General features: G+C 39.2%; 2 protein-coding genes across 7 annotated transcripts; one reads left to right on the top strand and one right to left on the bottom strand.

The window, feature by feature from the left end:
- Positions 1-914: 914 nt before the first annotated feature.
- LOC131309929 (ureide permease 2-like) lies at positions 915-8,533 on the bottom strand. Of its 4 annotated transcripts, none has more exons than XM_058336642.1 (8): positions 8,393-8,533; positions 7,106-7,414; positions 5,009-5,147; positions 4,731-4,899; positions 4,092-4,135; positions 3,886-3,986; positions 2,220-2,594; positions 915-1,548 (listed from the first exon to the last, which is right to left on the bottom strand). In XM_058336642.1, the coding sequence occupies exons 1-8, from the start codon at positions 8,396-8,398 to the stop codon at positions 1,393-1,395; spliced, it is 1,299 nt and encodes a 432-aa protein (XP_058192625.1). In that variant the 5' UTR covers positions 8,399-8,533; the 3' UTR covers positions 915-1,392. The 4 variants fall into 4 exon arrangements, with proteins under 4 accessions (XP_058192625.1, XP_058192624.1, XP_058192626.1 ...); XM_058336641.1 differs by having other exon boundaries at positions 8,223-8,407; XM_058336643.1 differs by having other exon boundaries at positions 7,106-7,586; positions 7,726-8,393.
- A 1,995-nt stretch (positions 8,534-10,528) lies between these two features.
- On the top strand, positions 10,529-16,754 carry LOC131311518 (alpha/beta hydrolase domain-containing protein VTE7-like). Of its 3 annotated transcripts, none has more exons than XM_058339012.1 (10): positions 10,533-10,879; positions 12,194-12,288; positions 12,391-12,488; positions 12,667-12,716; positions 13,679-13,774; positions 13,909-13,998; positions 15,310-15,420; positions 15,512-15,607; positions 15,985-16,050; positions 16,309-16,754. In XM_058339012.1, the coding sequence occupies exons 1-10, from the start codon at positions 10,688-10,690 to the stop codon at positions 16,429-16,431; spliced, it is 1,017 nt and encodes a 338-aa protein (XP_058194995.1). In that variant the 5' UTR covers positions 10,533-10,687; the 3' UTR covers positions 16,432-16,754. The 3 variants fall into 3 exon arrangements, with proteins under 3 accessions (XP_058194997.1, XP_058194995.1, XP_058194996.1); XM_058339013.1 differs by having other exon boundaries at positions 10,534-10,879; positions 15,328-15,420; XM_058339014.1 differs by lacking the exon at positions 16,309-16,754 and having other exon boundaries at positions 10,529-10,879; positions 15,310-15,439; positions 15,985-16,052.
- The last annotated feature ends 4,652 nt before the right edge of the window (positions 16,755-21,406 follow it).

Genomic DNA, 21,406 nt, shown 5'->3' with positions numbered 1-21,406 from the left:
TTGGCTAATATATTATAATGGTGACTTACACCATTCTCATCCCCTAATCAGGTATTGCTTCAATAGAGACTCCGCTTTCATGGATGGGAAGTTACTCTTTTACCCTCGTGCGCAAAAAAGATCGCTCTTCCCTTATGGGTTCTCCTCCTTGCCATATTTATTCTTCTTTGAGGAAACTGCAACTTTTGTTCAGTTCATGGCAAAAATACAATACAATACAATTATGGTAGTGGGAGGGAACCATATGCATATTATGTACAAAAAAAAGAAGGAAAAAACTTTGTCGAAGCTGGAAGATCCTTGTGCCAGCTAAATGAGATTTGACAAGACATTGCCATGAACGATAGTCCTAGTAAATTAACCAGCTAAATCCTTTGTTGTCCAATTTGCTTTTTGTAACCTTCCTTTGCTAGTTATAAGTTCACCTACCACATGGCTTTTCTTAGTGTTGCAAAAGAATTGGCCTCGTGCCCACTAAATGATCTGGGAGTTGCAATATCTACTTATGGAGAATATTTTTGATTTCATAACAATATAGAAACACAAGTGGTTCGGGCCCCGCTAAACACAAAACTTGCACCTACCATTGCTTCCGGTAGTGATGGGTATCATTTAAGGTGGTGGCGCCAGGTTGTGTTAGGTCTCAGCTAAGGCCACGACAGGTTGTTTTGGGTCTCTCTCCCATTGGATGGCGGAGGGGCGGGTGTAATGACGATATAGGTTTACGACATGTAAGAGAGATGATACAGGGTTATAATGGATATAACAAAAAAATTAACAGTTAGCCAGTACTGAGCCAAAAGGGGGAAAAAAATAGTCAACAGTTAGAGATGGTTAAAGTTTTGTGGGTTGACTAACGTTCTACTAATAGAGGAGACTAATTATTGTGCAACTTAAAACCTCAAGGAGGGCAATGTCACAACATATCAGGGGTACTAATATAATTGCAGCAAACTTCAGGGGACATCGGTGTCATTCACCCTATTTCTTTAATGGCAATCAAATGCCATATATGTTGATAAAAAAAACCCTATACAAATTACCCGGCCCATAGGCTGAACAAAACAAAAGCTTAAACAACAAACATAAGTAGCAGATAAAAAATACAAGATGACCCGGCGGTCTGAACACACTTCAGAAAAAGAAAAACCAAATCATGGGACAGTTTCATCTACAATCCTTTTTACCCCTACTTCTTTGTCCCCTTTTTTGTTTACTTGTTCAGTTTTTTCCAATCTCCACCAATAGTATTATTTTTCTGATATCAACATGCAACATTCAAATTGGTATCGGTTGCGCCTCAACGAATCAGCATGATGCAGCATTTGCTTGCTCTTTACTGAGCTAAGAGTTAACCTCCATTGTAATGGTTGATGAGGATCTTTCATCGGCTTATTCATTCCGCTGCCCTGCGGACGCTATTAAGAGTGCAACAGCCACAATGAACATGAACAGCATGCTGACGAGCAATCCGTATGTTTTTCTTGAAGATCTCCGGTACTCTCCAAATAAAAGTATTCCCCAAAATGTGGTCACAAGCGGAAATGCCTGTTTGTACCGCAAAAAGTTCAATGTGTTATTCAGCATATTGCATCTTATAAAGAAATACACAAGCTAATCTGCGTCCATCACAATGAAAGAGTACACCGAACATCATCTAAGTAATGGGGATCTGGGGGTGATAGATTGGTTAGAGACATAACCACTGGTGTCATTTGAGCAAAGCGGTTGACCTAAGGTCCAAGGTTGAACCCCCAACCTCAAATGAATAAGGTCCACTTTAGCAACTAAACAGTCTGTAACCCCTTGTTCACTTTCACAGTGAAAGACCAAGGCGTGGTTGATTTCTCCAAAATGAACAACACCTATGTTTTTTTCATTAATTTGATTATCTTTTTTCAGGTCCAATTTTTTTGCGAGGAAAAATCAAGGAATGAGATTGTATTAGAAAAAAACACACTAAACAAAACAAACAAAAAAGGGACAATTCTTCCTCTCTTTTTCTCCAATATAGTCACTCAAGTCAAGATGATCCAAAAAGTAACAAAGATCGACCAAAAGAGGGAAAAAGTTCACTTAGGACAAAAAGAAGCCGAAACAAGGCTTTTTGGACAACCGGGCCCATAAAATCAAGAGTGCAATATAGTTGGATTCTATAAGTTACTCCATCATCTCTCAAAGTCATCATTCATCATCAATGACAACAAGTTCGGACTAACCTGAACCGCATCAGCAGCAGCATACCCTGCAGCTTGGCCTCCCATGAACTGAAGACCATTCCCAAACCCACAAACAAGTCCAGCCAAAAAAGCCCAACCTCTGCCATTCCAGTCTGTGAGATAAGCCCTTATCGATGATTTGGGTAAGTTCAATACTGGGTGATAGAGGAATATGACGTTTAAAATGACAGCAAGCACGAAACAAGAGACAGAGAAGTAGAAAAAAGCGGTGTAGACGGTTAAGTGAGGGACGCCATCTTTCAAGGTGTCCCACTGGTCATTGGTTGCCAGGTTGAATGCTGGTGAGAAGAGAGAGAAGCATAATCCTGCAAAGAATGTTATGGCCAGACCAATCATAGTGCTCTTCCCAAACACCTGCAAGCAGTATCATGTTCATGTCACCTATTTCTATGGTACTGCTGGATTATTTAATGCATCTGTGCAACAAATATTCCAGGGAATGTTTACGTATAATATTGAACGAGCAGCGTATGACATGCTTTAAACTGGTAAAATGGAAGTGCATTGTGACACCCCGCTTTCCGTTGGCCGACGGTACTGCAGGAAGCGTCCGGACGGAAGGGGGTAAGTCATGGTTTATAAGAAAAGATCCATCCTACTTGTACAAGGCCTTTTAAAGCCGTGAGGGCGGGCCAAAGCGCATAAGAACTTCACAGTTAAGCGTGCTCATCCTGGAGCAATCCAAGGATGGGTGACCTCACTGGGAAGTCTATGGGCTTTGGGCGTCCAAAGCGGACAATATTGTACAAAGATGGAGCGGGTCGTTACAAATGGTATCAGAGCACAACCCTGGTCTACATGGTGGGGGCCACCTCTAGAATCTGGTACGAGCACACTGATTGTGCTGTACAGAACTAAGTGCCACACCATGGCCACCAGGGAAAGGTTGCTGGGCCTGTGCAACGAGGACGTTGCATCCCTAAGGGGGGTAGATTGTGACACCCCGCTTTCCGTTGGCCGACGGTACTGCAGGAAGCGTCCGGACGGAAGGGGGTAAGTCATGGTTCATAAGAAAAGATCCATCCTACTTGTACAAGGCCTTTTAAAGCCGTGAGAGCGGGCCAAAGCGCATAAGAACTTCACATTTAAGCGTGCTCATCCTGGAACAATCCAAGGATGGGTGACCTCACTGGGAAGTCTATGGGCTTTGGGCGTCTAAAGCGGACAATATTGTACAAAGATGGAGCGGGTCGTTACATGCATGCTCTGTCCTCCTAATTGACATCACACACCACTGATACACAGTAAAATGTGCAACTAGAAAAATGCTATCCGTACTACCTGATTTGTGTAGAGAAATATTTCGGGAATCCAACTAATTATGGAGACAAAGTGACGACAAAAATACAAGAAATTGGAGTTTGAAATTCAAATGAGAAGGGTAAAACAGAAATGACACCAAATTTTGTCCACTGCACAAATGGTATGTAACATCCCAAATGGAATTGTGGAGAGGGAGGGTAAAATCATTAAAAAACTGACAATTCCAAACATGATAGCATACTGGTGATTGTTTGTGTAAGGGATAATAAAAAAAAAATTAGGTCAGAGATTTCTAAGAGTAGCAGGGTTGTTAAGTATCTGCTTTAGGGAAGTAGAAAGGACACTAAACAAAAAGCAATCTACCAAAAAACTGCAGATAAACCTTAATTGCTCTTCGGTTCTCAAGCCCTATAAGAAAGTCAGCACTCCCAAATTTTGTCTTGTCTGCAGTACCAGTTCCTCTCTCCGGGTCCTTTGTTCCAACTATATATCACATTCAATTGGAGGACGAGATATCATCAAATGTCAGTCTATCAAATGAAATGAGACACAAGTTTTGATACAGAATTCACACCTAGAGTTTCGTACCTATGTCTGGATGTGTTTCTTTAGACACAGAAACATCTGCAGCCCTGGCAAGGATTCATTTTTGATTTAACGTCAATGCTTTGGAATAATGGAGTAGAATAACTTAAAAAAAGCCAATGCAATTACTATTCTTCTGAAACTTATACTGCTGGAAACATATTATAATTCGACAAAAGTAAGCATAAAACATAAAAACCAAAAAAGAGACCGGTGCTTCACGAATAAGGCAGTGTTTGGTGGCTGATAATGTTTATATAAATCCATAGAATGAGTCGAGATAAATCAAACTAAAAAAATTTCTAATGCACAAAAATATTGACTTTATCCCAAATTTGAGATCTGATAATTATGATCTGCATTACAAAAGATGAATATTCACATCTTAATATTTCAGTTGCTGTTATCCACTTCATGACAGAGAGTATCTGCTGCTCAGTTATGTCGATGAAGGCAAGCACTCCAGTAACAGTGGCATCAACACAACCAACGAACAATTAAACAAGGGGTATAACATAAAACTATTTGACTTGGGTGAAGTAATTTCAATTGGTATGAAAAACAACACAAGACACACAAAAAGCACTCGCCATGTAACCATGGTTCTATAAAATTGTCTAGTACTCAGAGATATGCCCTTACGCAGCTTTGTAATCATCTGGCAAGCTACCGAGCTTTGCTTTATTATCAGCCACATTAGAAGCATGAACACAAGAGCCAAGACTAACTGCAATCAAGAAGCATCCAACACCAGGGAATAGAATTGCAGCTTTATTGATTTTGTCGTCCAAGAAGTAGTTCGCTGTTGTGCCTGTTACAAGATTTTATGTAAAATTTCAATTCATGCCATGCAATATATTTACAAAAGTAGTCGTGGGAAGAAATGAGTTTGTAGGTTATTTACATTAAGAAGACAATACCTACAACAACAGTTATGCTTGAAGTGATCACCTCAGTCACTGATATCCCAACAAAGGCCCATGCATATTGACTACAGAGGTTTCCAAGGCTAAGGACCACTCCACCAGCCATTGCGAACAAAACGGAGGGCCAATTGTCCTGCGTCAACATGGTAACTGAATGGGAACAATCAATACAAATATGTGTGTTTGTGTGATTGGTACAAGACAGTGGTTGGATCAACACTCGACATCGATAACTCATATCTTATTGCAGGTAAAACAATTGACAAGGTACATAGCATCATCCCGAGGTATAAAATCCAACTTGAAACCCTGAAAATAAGTCTGTCTTCTGAACAAAGGACGTCTGATGTCCTGTTCATTAGGTGAGATTTTTTATTCCATGAGTACCCTCAGAGCACCTTGACTCTTGAAGGTGTTCTCATTGTCAACAAGCGCATAAGTCAAATCATAGCCTGAAATATATTCATAAGATTCCCAAAAATATCCTAGAGTCCACCTGCCCAAAGCTTTTATCTGCTTAAGTTCATCCCTTCAATTTTGCTGGTGAATAGTATACGTACTACTTAATATGATAAACCATCAAGCGAAAGTGAGAATACATTTAAATTATCTACTGAGCAACATATTGTTTCTCCGTAGTCCATGACTCCTGCCAACTGGGTGATGCAACTGCCACAGAACCACCTTTTAGCACTTCTGACTAGGTAGACTCTAGACCTCATGGTGCTCAGGGCAAATTTGCTGAGCTATATAAAAGCACAGAAACATCCACGGTTCCAATAGTGATTAACCAAATCATAACGGCACATGCTTCCCTGCTTAACCATGAAAAATTCTTTGTATAGCACTAGATCATATTAACTAATTATTCCATTTGCCTTGTAAAAAGCGAGGGCACATTCTATCTTTCAATTGCAATGCTCACTCTACTGAGTGAGAGCTACCAAAATGAGTGGTCTTCTAAAACACAAACTTACAGTAATTCACTTACCTGGTTATTACTGCCCCGCAACTGCAGTAGCTACTGAGAGATAATCCCTAGGTCCCCACTTCCAACAGAAAAAGCTGACCTGTTTGGCTTGCGTATGCATATGGAGTATTTTCACTAAGACAGACCTGGAGGTCTCCAAGAAATCTACTTCCCAATCTTACATTGAATCCACTTGCTGTGGTCTAGTTAGTACATCAGTAACTTGACATTGATTGGTCCTATACCTTGCACATACAAAATGCTTTCCCCACAAGACTGTACAAACTACAAACGGCAAAGGAAATACGAGTATACGCTTTGTCTATTTTCAGAAAAGGTTTGGAGAACAGGATTCTGTTCCAAAAGGTGTACCTGTGTAGGCTAGAGTTAACAGATCATGGGAACTGATAGGGATGAGGATAAGGACATAATTGAAAATGGCTTTTCACAAATGCAAGGAAAGCAGAATTTATTAGAAAAAAATAATGTGACAAAAGCTCTTTCTTTAGTATGTGACATTATCTGCAATACGAGAGTGGGGAATTTCAAAAACATTAAGCAAAGTCCTACCACTACTACGTGCGAAGTCTGCTGTAAAGTAGGGACAGTGAACTAGGCTACACGTTATTGTTTTCTACTACCGGAGCTTAACTGGGTGAGTGTTGATTAAAATGTCAGTCATGACGATTCTTAGGCTTCTCCTTTCTTATTAGGCACTGCCGGATGCTCTTGATAAGAATAATAAGTTGAGATTTCTCGTTTAGTCAGTTCTGACTCCAGAGTCCAGATAAATATTGGTGGCTTCCCTTCCATGTCCTTCCTAGCAGGAGCAGGAAAACTATAGTTCCGAAAATCCCACTAGCCATACTAAAGAACAGCCATTTCTTAATTTACCAATCGGACAAATTTATCTGCATTCAAGGGGAACAGAAATAGACAAAATACTCTAAATGACACATTACTAGGAATGACACATTTCAATGTGACTGCATTATATGAAGTTGGATCATCCCATTAGATAGCATACTATAGGTGCAGAGCAAGCATGCCTTATTCCTTCAATATTGTCATTTTTCTTGGTTTTAAAGTCCAAACACCCCTTAACAATGAAGAATGCTTACCTGAGAAAGTTGAGTCAGGAAATTTGGCTCTTCACTTGTGCTCTTGCCAATCTCACCAAAAGTGAAAGCAATGAATAGGGCTGCCAAGAAATTTGTAATTGTGTAATCAAGATAACTGTGTTGAGGCAGACGGCCTCGCCTTTCTAGGAGTGTCAAAATAGCAGGCCATGTGTCCAAAAGGAAAAGGGCTAGCAGCATGCATACTATAGCACCTCCTTTGCTTTCAACCAAATATATCTTCAAACTCAACCCATTCGATAAAGTACTCTCGGTTGGAAGAGCTATCAATGAAGGAGTACCCGAAACGTCCTAGGAAAGAAAAGAACCAATAAGAATTAGAACCAGAATATATCCATTGGCCGCCTTCACTAATTTTCACAGATATATTGGCTCAAGAGGCCAAAAAGATACTGGAAACCATCATAGAGTAGAAAATATAAAAATTTACATTCTAATGGAGATCTGAATTAAAAAAAGGAAACTGATTTTCGTGCTTCACTTTTTACTGATGGTGCTCCAATTTTAACGTGAAGTTACTAGTAACTTCATAATCATGAACAAAGTGGAGCGCCATCAGCAAAAAGTGGAGCGCAAATATCAATTTCCTTAAAAAAAAGCACAAAAGGTAATAAACCACTAAAACATCAAGACCCCTTCGGAGAGAAAGGGGAAGAACCAATCAAAAAATACTATTTTTTGTGCTTTTCTCACCAAAATTTTCAATCCTAACGAGTGATTTGGCAAGAAACCATAACCCTTTCTATTCTTTTTCTTATGAAGTCACTCAATCCAAAGGGGCTGAGGTCTAATTCATTGGCTTGTAAACTACAGCAGTCACCTTAATCACTTTGAATAAGATATACACATCTGATCATACTGAAGAGGCACTGCAACATAGTTAAGAGCAAGAAGAAGAAGAAGAAAAAAAACCCCAAAAAAAATATGTCATGAGTCAAGCTCAGAAAGGAGATTAGGAATTAAAATACTGATGGCATAAATAATTTGGTGTATCTATGAAAGAACAAACTAAATAAGAAAATACAGCCAGCGAATCGAAACCCATATAGTCAAAATCACTGATACATAAACAATGGAACGTAATGGCATCAAAACTTACCATTCCAGACATTGGAGGAAACAATGAGAAAACGGATATGAGGGTGAAACCCAGTATTATTGATGTGCTGACTAGTTGACTAGTTCAGTGTGTGTGTGTGTGTGTGTGAGAGAGAGAGAGAGAGAGAGAGAGAGAGAGAGAGAGAGAGAGAAGACAGTTCAGCTACCAACCATCATACGCAAGCTAGATTGAGAGATGTTCTATAATTTGAGGGACTCAATTGAGCCGCAAAATCAGGACTGGGATCCTCTGTCCCATTTCCCTGGCCCAGTCACCACAACTTGACACGTGTCATTCACACAAAAAATGGGATCACTAAGCCACACCCAATCTCATCTCTACTGTGAAGCCCCCGGCCGACAAAACACCTGCTTCTCTTCGCCAAATCGCCGCCTCCCTCGTCGTAAACCCCTCAATCCTCTGGCGTCACTTCGGAAATTTCCTCTCACGAATCCCCCGCGTGGCAATAATTAGAAGAAAAGAACCTTGATTCCAGAAATCGAAAACTTAATTACTCCAACAGCCTGAGAATGAGTTGTTACTTACGATATTAAGTTATTAAAACCAAGGCATAAACTTGGCATATGATCTGATCTGCATTTCAAATACGAACGAAAAGAATGTTTTAGATACTAGTATTTATTCTTGAAGGGGAGGAGGAGGATCTAGGAAGAGAGAGGAGGAGGATCTAGGAAGAGAGAGATTCAACCGATCACCGGAAAAATGATTCAACCGTACGTAGAATTAATGGTGCTGTAATGGTAGCCGTCGGCAATAAATTGGCCGGAGTTAGCAGGGAAGATGACAAGGGGGAGAGTTGGGTGTGATCCGATTCTTGGTGTGAAGTACACCTGCCAAGTTGTGGCTACTCTGGCAAATGGGACAGGCAAGGTGGTACAGAGGATACCAGATTCCCAGTCCTTTGGAGCATCACCAGCCCCGACCCTTTTGTACGAGAAATTTTTGGGTGCAGAATGGATGCCACGATGGCTGTCAAAAGCTTGATTTGGGTAATCCTTTTCTTCGCGAAGTTTTTCTCCTTTTCTTCACCCAAATTTGAGTTGAGTTTTGGGTCAAAAGCTTAATTTGGATAAGGTATCTCTAATGTTAAATTTCTTAAGAAATGAGAATGCCAAAATTATTTTTTTTGTCAAAATTTTAATGCACAAAAAGACTTGTACCATATGCAATGTACAAGACTGTATGTATTAAAATTTTGACACCAACAATAGTTTTGGTATTATCACTATTACTTTTTTTTTACCCAAATCTATTTTTAAATGGCACACTTGTAATTAATCAATGACATAGTTGTAAGTAATGAGAGTGAAGAGGGTTTGAAAAAACTGAATATGGATTTTGGGCTTCCAAATTTGGGTAAGAAAATAGGTAGAACTCAAAATAGGAAGGGAAATAGATATGATATTGGAGATGGATTTCTAGGTTTTTTACTCAAACTTTAGGGATGAATGATAAAATGGATAAGGGTTGGGAGGAGAAATTATTCAAAGTCTTTAAGGCATCACGTGACGGTGCTCCAGTGGCATTGAATAATTTTTCCTTTTACGAGGTGCAAACCTGCCATCCCCGTCCCCTCTTTTAACTTTTTTATTGCTAAGCCACAATTACCGGGTATAGGAACATTTTTTGGGCGTGATTATAGGAGTTTCGGACCTGCGGCGAAGAGATCAAAGAACCATAATAACTACCGTCCCATCAAGGGCCAGTAAACCATAGCAGGGCTCGGCAGGAGAACAAAGTTTAAGAGGGCATCGTTAGTATGACTCAAACTCGTAATCTTCTAGCGGACACATGTTTAGCATTCTACTTGTGAAGCGGCTGCCTATGGAGAATTTCGATTAAGGGGTCGTAATTTTTCCTTCTTGGCTCGTAGATTTTTTTAAACCTAAAAAATATACTAGAAATAATCTCTTATCACTGTTTGATAGGTCGTTATTTGGTTAATATTTTGGATGCATTTCCGCTTATATTATTGAATTTCATGTTAATTGCAATAGGGAAGTTATTTTCACTAAACAGTACTTTAGTTAATGCTTATGAGGGGAATGATCGGTTCAAAAATCCGTAAAAAATGCGTTTTAGTTCATTTTAATTTAACAAAAATGCACTCTCTATTAGTTTGGGTTCAGCTTTCCACACGACCAATCTTATTTACCATCAGCTATTTAATACTCCGTAAATAGGATAGAATGGCCATATGGGTCTTTGTTCTGATTTTAATTTAATTGGTCTCATTATTAACTTTAATTGCCTTTTTTTAGTTCCAAGATTAGCTGCCGAAAAACTTTATAAAGTTAAGGTAGTGAGCTCATGTGACTTGGCGCCTCAATATCCAACCAACAGCCAAGCACAAGCCCATCCCCACACCGCGTCCATCGACAACCGCCTCTGGGCCGCTGGGCCGAGAGACATTTCACAGTCAAGAGCGCCGCTTGTTGAGAGAGATGACCTCCGCCGCCCTCTCACCAGGCGCCACTCCGCTGGGTTTCGGGCCCACCACCAACAAACTCCTCCAACCGCGTTTCAGAGTATCGGCGGCGCAGGCATTCCCGTCGTTTCTCCCCAAACAAATAGAAATTATCAAGGACCCATTTGCTCGAAAATTGACCACCCGGATTGAGAGACTCCCCGTTCAGGTGAAATTGAATTCTCACTTGTTTCCCCACTCTCTCTATCTCTCTCATGAGATTTCGATGCTAGGCACGTGAATTTCCACCAGTGAGATTTTCCTTTGTCCTCCCCTTGCTCTCTCTTTGGGACAAGTCCCTAAATCTCCGTCTTTGATTGTGATCTCGCAAGTGAGCAGTAGGACTGGCCAGGTGTGGAAACTTTATATCCAACGGTAAATTGGCAATGAATGGGGAGGGCCCAACATCATATTAAGTGATCATCTATTTCAATCTTATGCAATATGGGGAGTGGTGGATGCAGGTTTGCAATGTGGGCAGTGGCGGATGAATGATTTGTGTTTAGCTGGGCCCGAATCACATATATTTTCATATTGAGAATGAAAATATTTTTTGTATAAGTATATATTGCTACTAACGAGGTTCGAAGAAGAGATGATATTATGTGTATGTGCACAGCTACTGTTTAATTTTATACATATAGCTTGAAAAATGATTGATAACTTCAAATTTTTGGTATTTTTACCCAACACAGAAATTTTAAGAAAAAAAATTCACTCGAAGGACTTAAAGAACTTTTTTTAACTAACCTAAAAATTAATATAATACGCTAGAGTATTTTGGAGTTGTGCAGGGGCCGGTTCCCCCTTGCACCCCCAGGACCGCCCCTGAATGTGGGTTATACTTTCTTAACATACTTTTACGTGCAGACGCATTTGAATTATGTCACGTGTAGCCTCTTTTTGGATCTATTATCGTGCAACCTTTTTGCGGGTCTGTCATCATAGGGTGTGGATTGTGACTTTTTTTAAATGTGGGGTGAAATGGGCCCGTTCTGATACCACGTGGAAACTTTATATCCAACCCAAAACCAATTGGCAATGAGTGGAGAGGTCCCAACGTTATATTAAGTGATCACCCATTTCACTTCTAAGTAATGTGATACTATATTTCCTTAGCATTAGGATTAGTCGAAATGCATATAAGTTGGCCTGGACACTTGAGTTATCAGAAAAACTTCACCATTTGCATAAAAACGTATTGAACTCCCTACAGAGTAAATCTTTTTTTTTTTTGTAGTAAATAATTTAGTCTATATTGCTTACAACATAATTATACAACCAGTCAATGAATTGATAGACAATTTAACACCAGGTTTTCAAACATGAGCAAGAACTGAACTTACATTAGTTGACTCGGTTTGGTTCTGGAGTTTGATTCTCATGTTTCATCTTTAAAACAATGTCTGTGCTACACTTTTGCAAACTTTCTCTTTGTTTGCAACTCCTATGACTAACGCAGAACTTTGGTTATGCGGTTCAGGTTAGCTTCTCGGAGGGTTCTATCATGAGCAGTTGTGTGAAGCCATTGCTGCAGACTAATACAACGCCAGTTGTTCTCCTACATGGGTTTGACAGGTCTGCATTATGAGAGAGAGAGAGAGAGAGAGAGATGCTACTCTTCTGGCAAAAATCATCGTACTCTTTAATTTCTTCAGTTGATTACATCTTATTCTTCAGTTCCTGTTTAGAGTGGAGATACACACTTCCACTGCTTGAGGAGGCTGGTTTGGAGACTTGGGCAATGGACATTCTTGGATGGGGCTTCTCTGATCTAGGTTTGTGTTTCTGTCCATCATTTAATTTTGTTTCTTGATAAATAAAAGTTCATGGAAGAATACCATTTCGATGGGATACTTCCAGTGTATGTATTTTAAAAATTCCAAAGCATCCCCATACATCAACTTGCATGCCCTTGTATACACTGAATCCTCATTCGTTCTTTGTGTGTATTAGAAAGGCTTCCTTCATGTGATGTTCCTTCCAAGCGCGATCACCTTTATCAGGTACTTAACTTCCTGCTGCATGACTGGTATCCACTCTTGCTATCTCCTATATTTATGTAAAGATTTACTGATCTGTAGAAGTTTCCGTATCAAATAAAGGCAAACGTACAATAGAATGTCTTCCTCATTTTTTATTCCATCAGGGGGCTGTTGGGAACGTTGGGAGTGTGATGCGCCTGAGGTCTTCCCATGTGCGCGTAGGCCCAATTTGTTAGGGAGTGTCCATGGAGTTGACACCACATCATGTTGACCCAATGTATATTGAATGACTCATATCCACTTAAAAGGCTAAGCCTTGAAAGCATAGTTCGACATATCGGTATCGGTCTCCATAATGGTATTGGTTGCGATGTCGCGGTTTCAGGGCGTAACAGTCGTAGCGTAACGGTATCAATGACCGGAGGTTTGAATTTTTGAAAACTTTGCACACGATATCACCGATACCACCGTTGTGTATCAGTCCGTAGCAGCCGTAATTTTGACCATGTCAGCCCGTATTGCCTGTATCGGACCGATACCACCGTTATGTATTGGTCGATACCATTACGTATCACCGATATGTATGCGATTTTCCTTCACACCGCAATATCGGTCACATCGGGACTTGGTACCTACCGATATCGATACGTATTACCGATATTTGAAACCAGGCTTGTAAGTGCGGAGCCATCCAATTGTTTATTAAAGTCCAACTCTTTTTCTATTTATCCGATGTGGGACTCAATCTTTCACACATGTTCCTAACATGTGGCGGGTGTTTGGGGGAGGGGAGGCTACCAGATTTTTTTCCTTTTGTCTTTAATATTTCACTTTTCCCCCCTTCTTTTCGTTCCTTTTTTAAATTGTCACTGTTCATACAAAACCGTCATGGCAAAGGTAGCTATCCCAATTGCTGGTGATGATACTTCGCTGTTGTCCCCGACACGCGAGACTAAGTTACTTGCACTTCTTATTTTCCATAGTTTTGGAAGTCCTATATCAAAAGGCCGATGCTACTAGTTGGACCAAGCCTTGGTGCGGCTGTTGCGATAGACTTCGCTGTCAACCATCCAGAAGCTGTAAGTGATTTTCCAAATAGATCAGTAATCCATTTCGAGATGCTCTCTAGTTGCCTATAAGTATATGTTTGTACAGTAAGAGGGAATAATGTTCCTGGCTTACCAAAATTGTTGTACTATGCTCTGCCTTTCAGGTTGAGAAGCTTGTTTTGCTTGATGCAAGTGTTTACTCAGAAGGAACCAGCAACATGACAACCTTACCCAAGGCAGTAGCCTATGCTGGGGTGGGCTCTTCTGTTGATAAATGATCCTGGCGCAGTTATTTGGCGCTTTCATACACTTACTGACTTACATTCCTTTGGAATAAATGAAAATCATGTACAGTTGCTTTAATTCTATTATGAGTGTGAGGGTCATCAATGAATTCACCGATAGAAGATGAATTGACAATCGCATGATGAATTGAAAATTGCAAGATGACTTGGTAGCGACCCAAGCTTGCAATGTGGCACATTAAATATTACTTTTTCTTGTTCTTTACTTCATGATTGACCAGAGAAATCTTTTTGAGCCATTACTTTAGGCGTCATGTCCTCATCTCTAATAGATTTCCTATGCTCCTCTACGGTAAGACAAGGTGATTATGAATTGATTCTGTATCACCTCAATTGTTTTTTTCAACTGTTAATACTCCTTGCGTTGTGGCCATCAATGACTTGAAACTTCTTCTGTTCTGCATATCTGTTCTGCCCAATAACTCTGAATGCAATCCGTTCTGCTATAACATGATAACCCTGCAAATTGAAGTGTCATCATTCAAATTTAAGTGAACAAATCAAAATATGGAGGAAAAAAAGACTGCCTGGTGATTTATTGGAATGTTGCAGGTACTGCAATCCCACATTGTAGAAACCACTGCACTGACACAATGCTGTGGTTTGTGTGGTGTGGGACTCTGGTGCATGTACTACGCTGTATAACTACACTCTTTGAAATTTTGCTATATATATTTTTTTGCTAAGCGAAATTTTGCTATATTTTCAATCTCTACCCATTGAGTGTGATGCCAAATTGGAAATTTGCGACTCAAGGCGTCACATAATAATGGTGGAAATCTTTGTGGTTGGTGGTATTACTTTCTTCATGCTTTTCAATCTGTACCCATTGAGTATGTTCAAACATGTACAACTTTTTTTTATTGACATGTTGTGTCAGCTATTGGTCATTACAACTTTTTATGGTAAACTCATTCATAGTTCCAGCTTAAAGCATTTTTATGGCATGCCATGAGATTGAATTTTAGGACTGTTCTTTCCACTGAAACAGAAGTAGAGAAATAGGGAAATGAAAAACACAAGCATAAGGTGACTCTAAATGAACCGCTTTCCCTGTACTGATAGTGACGTGATTAGATGTTGCTGCTCAGCGAGAGAATAATGAAACATGCTATGCAGTTAGAAGGAAAAAATGTGCAATTCGTTGGCATGCCTCTTTTAAGCAATTTAGTGTTCAATCTGGTATCATGTTTTTCTGCCATCTGTAGCAGTCCAAAGTTATATCCTGATAGGACAAGCTAGATTGGGTTTTGATTCCAGGTTTTCCTCATGAAACAGGTTTATTTGTTGAAGAGTGTCCCACTGCGGTTATATGCAACTTATCTTGCCTTCAATGGTTTACCGTTTGATACCTGCTTGGACTGGAGTAATGTAATTGGTCACTGTTACGGTCAGTATTTGACCATATATCTGACACTTCAGGAGCTAAGATCTCATGCAGTTCTGTTTCCGCGTGCTACAGGTGGGCCGTCTACATTGTCTATTGCCTTGGTGGGACGATGCTACCGTGGCTTTTATGAATAGCGGCGGTTATAATGTCAGCTCTCAGATAGAACGGGTAAGTTGGAAATTGGTTTTCCATTTAGCCAAAAATATGGTATTGTCCTCGCATTTATATACCTGAAAAATACAAGTATCCTGCTGCGAAAGATGTGCTGGAAAATATAATGGTGCTTGGTAGCTGTCTATTTCACCCTGAGTGTTGCATATGTTGATATTATTGTACTAGAGAGAATAGCTTGAGATATAATTGGAACGCAATGAAATTGAAAAGAAGTGTGTCTAGAAGACCCTAATGGTGAGGGGTTTTGTGTTGATTCCTTCTTTCTTTCAGTTAGTGCATATTTCTTATCTAGTGTATGTATGTTTGTGTGTCTGTGTGTGTGTGTATTGCATCTCATTTTAAAGTTGTGCAAATGAAAATTTGTTATGCAGGTCAAGCATAAGACACTTATTATATGGGGCGAGGAGGATCAAATTATCAGTAACAAACTTGCAGTGGTTAGTACTTGTCTTTAGAGTTTTTCTGGTAATAAGCTCAAGCAGGAATATAATCAAATAGAAATTAGTCCTCTATTGTTGTATAGTAAAACATGTTTGAGAAGAAATAAGTTGATGCAATTCATGAAGAACCTTGCTTGTCCGTTACTTTAGCTTATCTGACGAGTTGATTCACTCTTTACGTTGTGCACCCTGTGATTGTACTGCTATATCAATCGGATTACTTATATTGATGCTACTCGCCTTGTTTTAATGCAGAAGTTGCATTGCGAACTACCAAATGCAATCATACGCCAAGTACCAGATTGTGGCCATATCCCCCACGTGGAAAAGCCCAGCGTTGTTGCCAACTTGATTGTGGAATTCAGTCAAGATGACTAGGGGCCAATTGTGCACCAGCTATTAGAGGTTCTCTCTCTTCTCCTTTTAAATTTTCTTCAACTTTGTTTATTTGATTGCATTTGTAGTAATTGTTTTTCATTCCATTTTGGGGTGGGGGTTAGTAGCTGACTATCTGCAGCTACTTTTACAGCGGCCAATTAGTTCGATTTTATCTACCATAATCTGTTGTTTTGATTCTTTTGAATAAACCGGTAGCTTTTTTAATTGATTATGGAAGCTGAGATCCTGAAGAAGCTTTGATTTTCCAATGGAAAAGCATCTTGTAAAGAAACAAGGCTTTCGAAAAGTATACTTCTCAGTAAGCATGCTGTGTCCCTCTGTTCTCTATTCAGTACTATAAGATAAACTGTTCACATAGTGAACTCTATAACATTTTGACATTTATTAACTTCGCAGGACTCCCTATAAAGAAAAAAAATAAGAGCAAGTTCATCAGAGAGAGACATGAACTCAAACTAGAGTAATTTCTAACTGATCCAACAAAGTAGATTTCGAGTGATGTTAGAAAGGCTTGAGGACATCTTCGTAAGGGACAACCTGCAAGCTCTCAACTTTAACTACCTGAGAGACGAAGAAGTTAATAGCATCCTTGATCAATAGTACCTGCATGCGTACCTCTCGATCCCTCCACCACCATTACTATTAGGAGTCCCTTTAGGAGCAGGGCTAGGGGGATTCGGCTGCACAGTCCCCCTTTCGGGATAGTCAGGGGCTGCTTCGCTCAGTCTCCTCTCCTCTTTCTCTTGTCCAGGTTCAACCATGATTAAACTAGCACCTTTGAAGGTTGTGGCGTCTTTATCTGTTTGCTGGTGCGTCAGCTTTCCCTTTTTAGTGGGAGGAAGCGCACCCTTCTTTGCAAACTAACTGCTTTCATTCCCTTTCTTTCGTTTGTTTCTCTCCAAGGGAATGTCACTTGATGTACAAATTTCATTACTCCTCATATTGAGAATTTGCTACAGTATAGCCACCACAATCACTACCAGGCGCAACCCAAGAAAGAGATCCAAGGTCCTAAGTTATTCATATGTTTTCATGCCAACAAGAGATAATCTATTGATAAGAAAAGCGTTGCGAAGGGATTGAAAATTGGCATTATTTCTAAGAAAAGTGCATCCAAAGGCCGGCACCCACTCTCCTGGCAACCCCAATGGGTTGGAGTAGTGGTCAACCTGGGGGGTTAGGGGTTTGATACCTCACGAGGTATCAGGTTTGAAATTTAGGTGCTATCAACTCATTTGAAGCCAGTCCATATGGAGCTTTACTCCAACTTTAATTGGGTTCTCTGCAAGTGGGCGATGGGATTGGACCCCTCAAGATTAGTCAATGTGCGCGTAAGTTGGTCCGAACACCTATATTATCTAGGAGTACAATAGTAGGAGTCAATAGAATATTGAAAGGTGTATTTGTTAGCACCTTAGAACATGAGATAAGCTGGATAGAAGAAAGATAAAATGGAAGGAGTTGTATATTTAATCTGAGATGGGTTAGTTGTACCGGCAATGACTAGTAAATTAGTAACTGATTGCACGTGTAAGAGAGTTTAACTTATCTGTCCAAGGCGTGTGTAAGAGAGTTTAACTTAGTCAAGGTGCGAATCAGCTGGCTCGGATATCCGGTTATGAAAAAAAAAAAAAAACTCTTTATCTGTCCAGGTTCATTGGAGTGCCACCTCGTTTGGCCAGTTTAAGTTTTCTAGTGTAAATTTCACTGACACCCCTCTGTTTCTTCAAAATTATCACGTACCCCTTTATTCTTTGGAATCACATTGACGTCCCCCATCAAACAGCTCTATTTCTCTCCGTTAAATTATATGATGAAGTTGCTCAAATACCATCAGTTTACTTCCTATTTCCTTTTCATTCCCCTTTCTCTTTTCTAATTTTCTCTTTTCCACAACCATAGCCACCAACCCTCATCCGAACCTTGAACTCAATGTCTTGGAGCTTGGAGGGCTTTGTGGTCTTTTTATTTTCTAAAACTACTACTAAAAAGGAGTGTGAATTTTGGGTTTCTGGCAAAATTAAAAATATATATTCATAGCTATCACTATTATCCTCTATAAATTATTCATATCAATTCATAAATTAAATGAAGTATGAAATTGAGAGGTGGTGCCATAGCGCTAAACATAATAGAACAAAGGAGTTTGGAGAAGTATAATTCACCGTTCTCCTTTTTTATAAGGAAAATAATTTCCACTCCCCTTTTAGCCATCCACACTTCCTTTTTTCATTTTTATCCAAGTGAATTTACAATATTGTCCTTACATGTGTGAAGAAGTGTATTGAATGAAGGGCAAGATAGTAAATTCAAGTGGATTAAAAAAAAAGGAATGTGAATGGCTAAAAGGGGAGTGAAAATCAATCCCCTTTTTATAGTCACACTTCTTTACTATTTTTTTTTATTCTTTTGCTTGCGAGCATAGTTCTGAATACCGTTTCGGACAGGGTACCGGTTTTCCTACCGATACGGTACGTACCGGTACCGATCAGGTACCGGGTACCGTTTCGGATTTACCGCAACTACAATATATATAATAATTATATATAATTATAATTCAAAAAAATCCCCCATATCATACAATTCATCATAAAATATTTCTATTAGAGATTCTCTAGTCCCACATTGCTTAGTTACAAAATTCTTTTCCACTTTAAATGATTTTGCACACTAGTGGACTTGTAAATGAGGACCTAAGGAAAGGTCTCGCGCGCTCGGGAAAATGGGCCGTGGCCGAAGACAATGTGGAAAAATTGATTCGGAAACCAATAAACCGGGTGCGCGTCACGGGTTATTCGCGCGTAGGGGGGATGCAAATCCGGGATTTGAGCCTCGCGCACGTAATATGGTTAAGCCCACGTTTTGTTAAAATTCTGAAAAACGTTTTCTTTATTTTTTTTGGGGTTAAGATAACCTAAAGAGAAAAATCTGAAACATTTTTTTTTCCTTTTTTTGACCAAAAATGATAACATGACCGTAAAAAAAAAAAATGCTGCAAAATCTCGGCCGAAATTCCCGGTACGCCGGTACCGGCCGGTATTTTCCGAGATGACTGGTATCGGCCGGTATTGATCGGTATTTGGTCCGGAACGGTATTGATGAGTTAGGGTACCGGTTTTTTTGAAATCCGGTACGTACCGGCCGGTACGGTACGGAATTAATAACATTGCTTGCGAGCCTATGTAAATTTGCATTTATAGGTAATTTTTTCGCCAAGCCTTAAGACCGGCTATAACAGGGACTGATTAACTCTACGTAACGTCCATCTCTACGCAGAAAACCCAGTCCATCTCTACACAGAAAGCCTTCCACTGGCGGGCGATTGTTTTTTCAAAGAACTTTTATATCGAGAGGACAACGTTGTAAATTCACTTGCTAACGCATACAGTATTTCTTTCTTCTCCATCAAAACAAATTAGAAACGTAACTATAAAGGGGGCGGAACAACTTTTGAGCCGTGTTCAATTAATCCTCCTCCTGATTTTTTTTTTATGTCTCGAGATGAATTAAAAACAGGCTTATAATATTATACGAGTATATGTCTCTTTCAGAGATATAATAATAGCCCCAAATATTGACTCCTGTCTCTTCATTTTCTTTGGTGGGTTCCAGTTTATGCTTTTCCAGATGCATTCAATGATAATGGATCCAAGATTCCTCCCAAAAACCCCTTTGTTCCAAAGAAGAAAGCTAATTGACACCCTGAGAGACCAAGGCCAGCCACGTTTCCACAACTTTTTTTTTCTTCTTGCATTTATCAGAGTCCCATACGGCCGCACCAAGTTCAAGGATTTTTTTTGAAATTTTCCCAAACTTAGGCCCAGTTTCAGAGAGCCCGGCTACTCTCCAATCCATAGAAAATTGGAGGATCCTTCAATTCCAATTTAATGGTCAAGATTACCCTAGTAACTCAAGCCCTAAAGCTCATTTGGTATTATACAGCACCCAATTACTCCCCAAATATTTCTCAATTACATAAGTGTCTTCCCTTTCCGTTTTTTTAAACGGTGAAAAAAATTCATTAATTTTCAAAGTTGTTACAAAAAATTTATTAATCTTTTGAATGGCGTCTTCTCTCCCCGTTAAACTTGCCTCTGAATTTTTTTTATTTTATATTTTGCTCATGAAGATTTTTTTCGACCAATATCATATATCTCATGAGAATTGTTTACTAATAATATTATATCAGTAATTTTTTTTCTTTCAGCATGGTTTTTTTTCGCTGATATTATCTTATTATGTAGCTCATGGGAATTTTTTTTTTACTGATACTAGTGTATGTCCACATGTGCTTCACACTGTGTCGTGTACTCATTGATGTAGTTGTTCTTATATGTAAGAAAGTTGAAATTAAGATTGAGTTATGGAAATTAGAAAGAAATTGTAAGAGTAAGTAATTGAACGTAAGATAATTTTTACAGAAAAAATATTTTAGAAGAAATACAAAATGAGTTCTTTGATTAACGCTATGAATCTGATAGTTCTTTGAACCTGCACCTGTTATTAAAGTTACGATATCAAATTGTACTAATGTTTGGAACTTGGTAAATTTGTGCTTGAAATGTGATAATTGGGAAATATTTGGGGAATAATTGAATGCCCGTAGAATACCATATGAGTTTTGACGCTAGAGATACTAGGGTAATCTTGACCCTTGAATTGAAAAAACCTTCTTAAAAAATATGCAGCTTATTTCACATTTTCACACTCAAAAATAATTTTTTGCAATGTATAAAAGATCTCATTGAAATCTTTCAAACAAGATCCATGTTGCATATTTTTAGATTTCAATAGTTCATAATTTTTGAACTTAAAATTGCCTTCTTAAAAAATAAGAAATTTTATTTTGGTTCTGGAACGGGGCCTAAAAAACATCCCGACGGAAAATTGACAAGCCAACAGAAAGATCTTCCCGGTCACGACGGAAGCCAGAATATTTAATGAAAAACACTTG

This window comes from Rhododendron vialii, chromosome 12a (assembly GCF_030253575.1).
Source record: "Rhododendron vialii isolate Sample 1 chromosome 12a, ASM3025357v1".
Lineage (NCBI taxonomy): Eukaryota > Viridiplantae > Streptophyta > Magnoliopsida > Ericales > Ericaceae > Rhododendron > Rhododendron vialii.
Note: the sequence above shows the minus strand (reverse complement) of the source record. Positions and strands in the feature narration are given on the sequence as shown.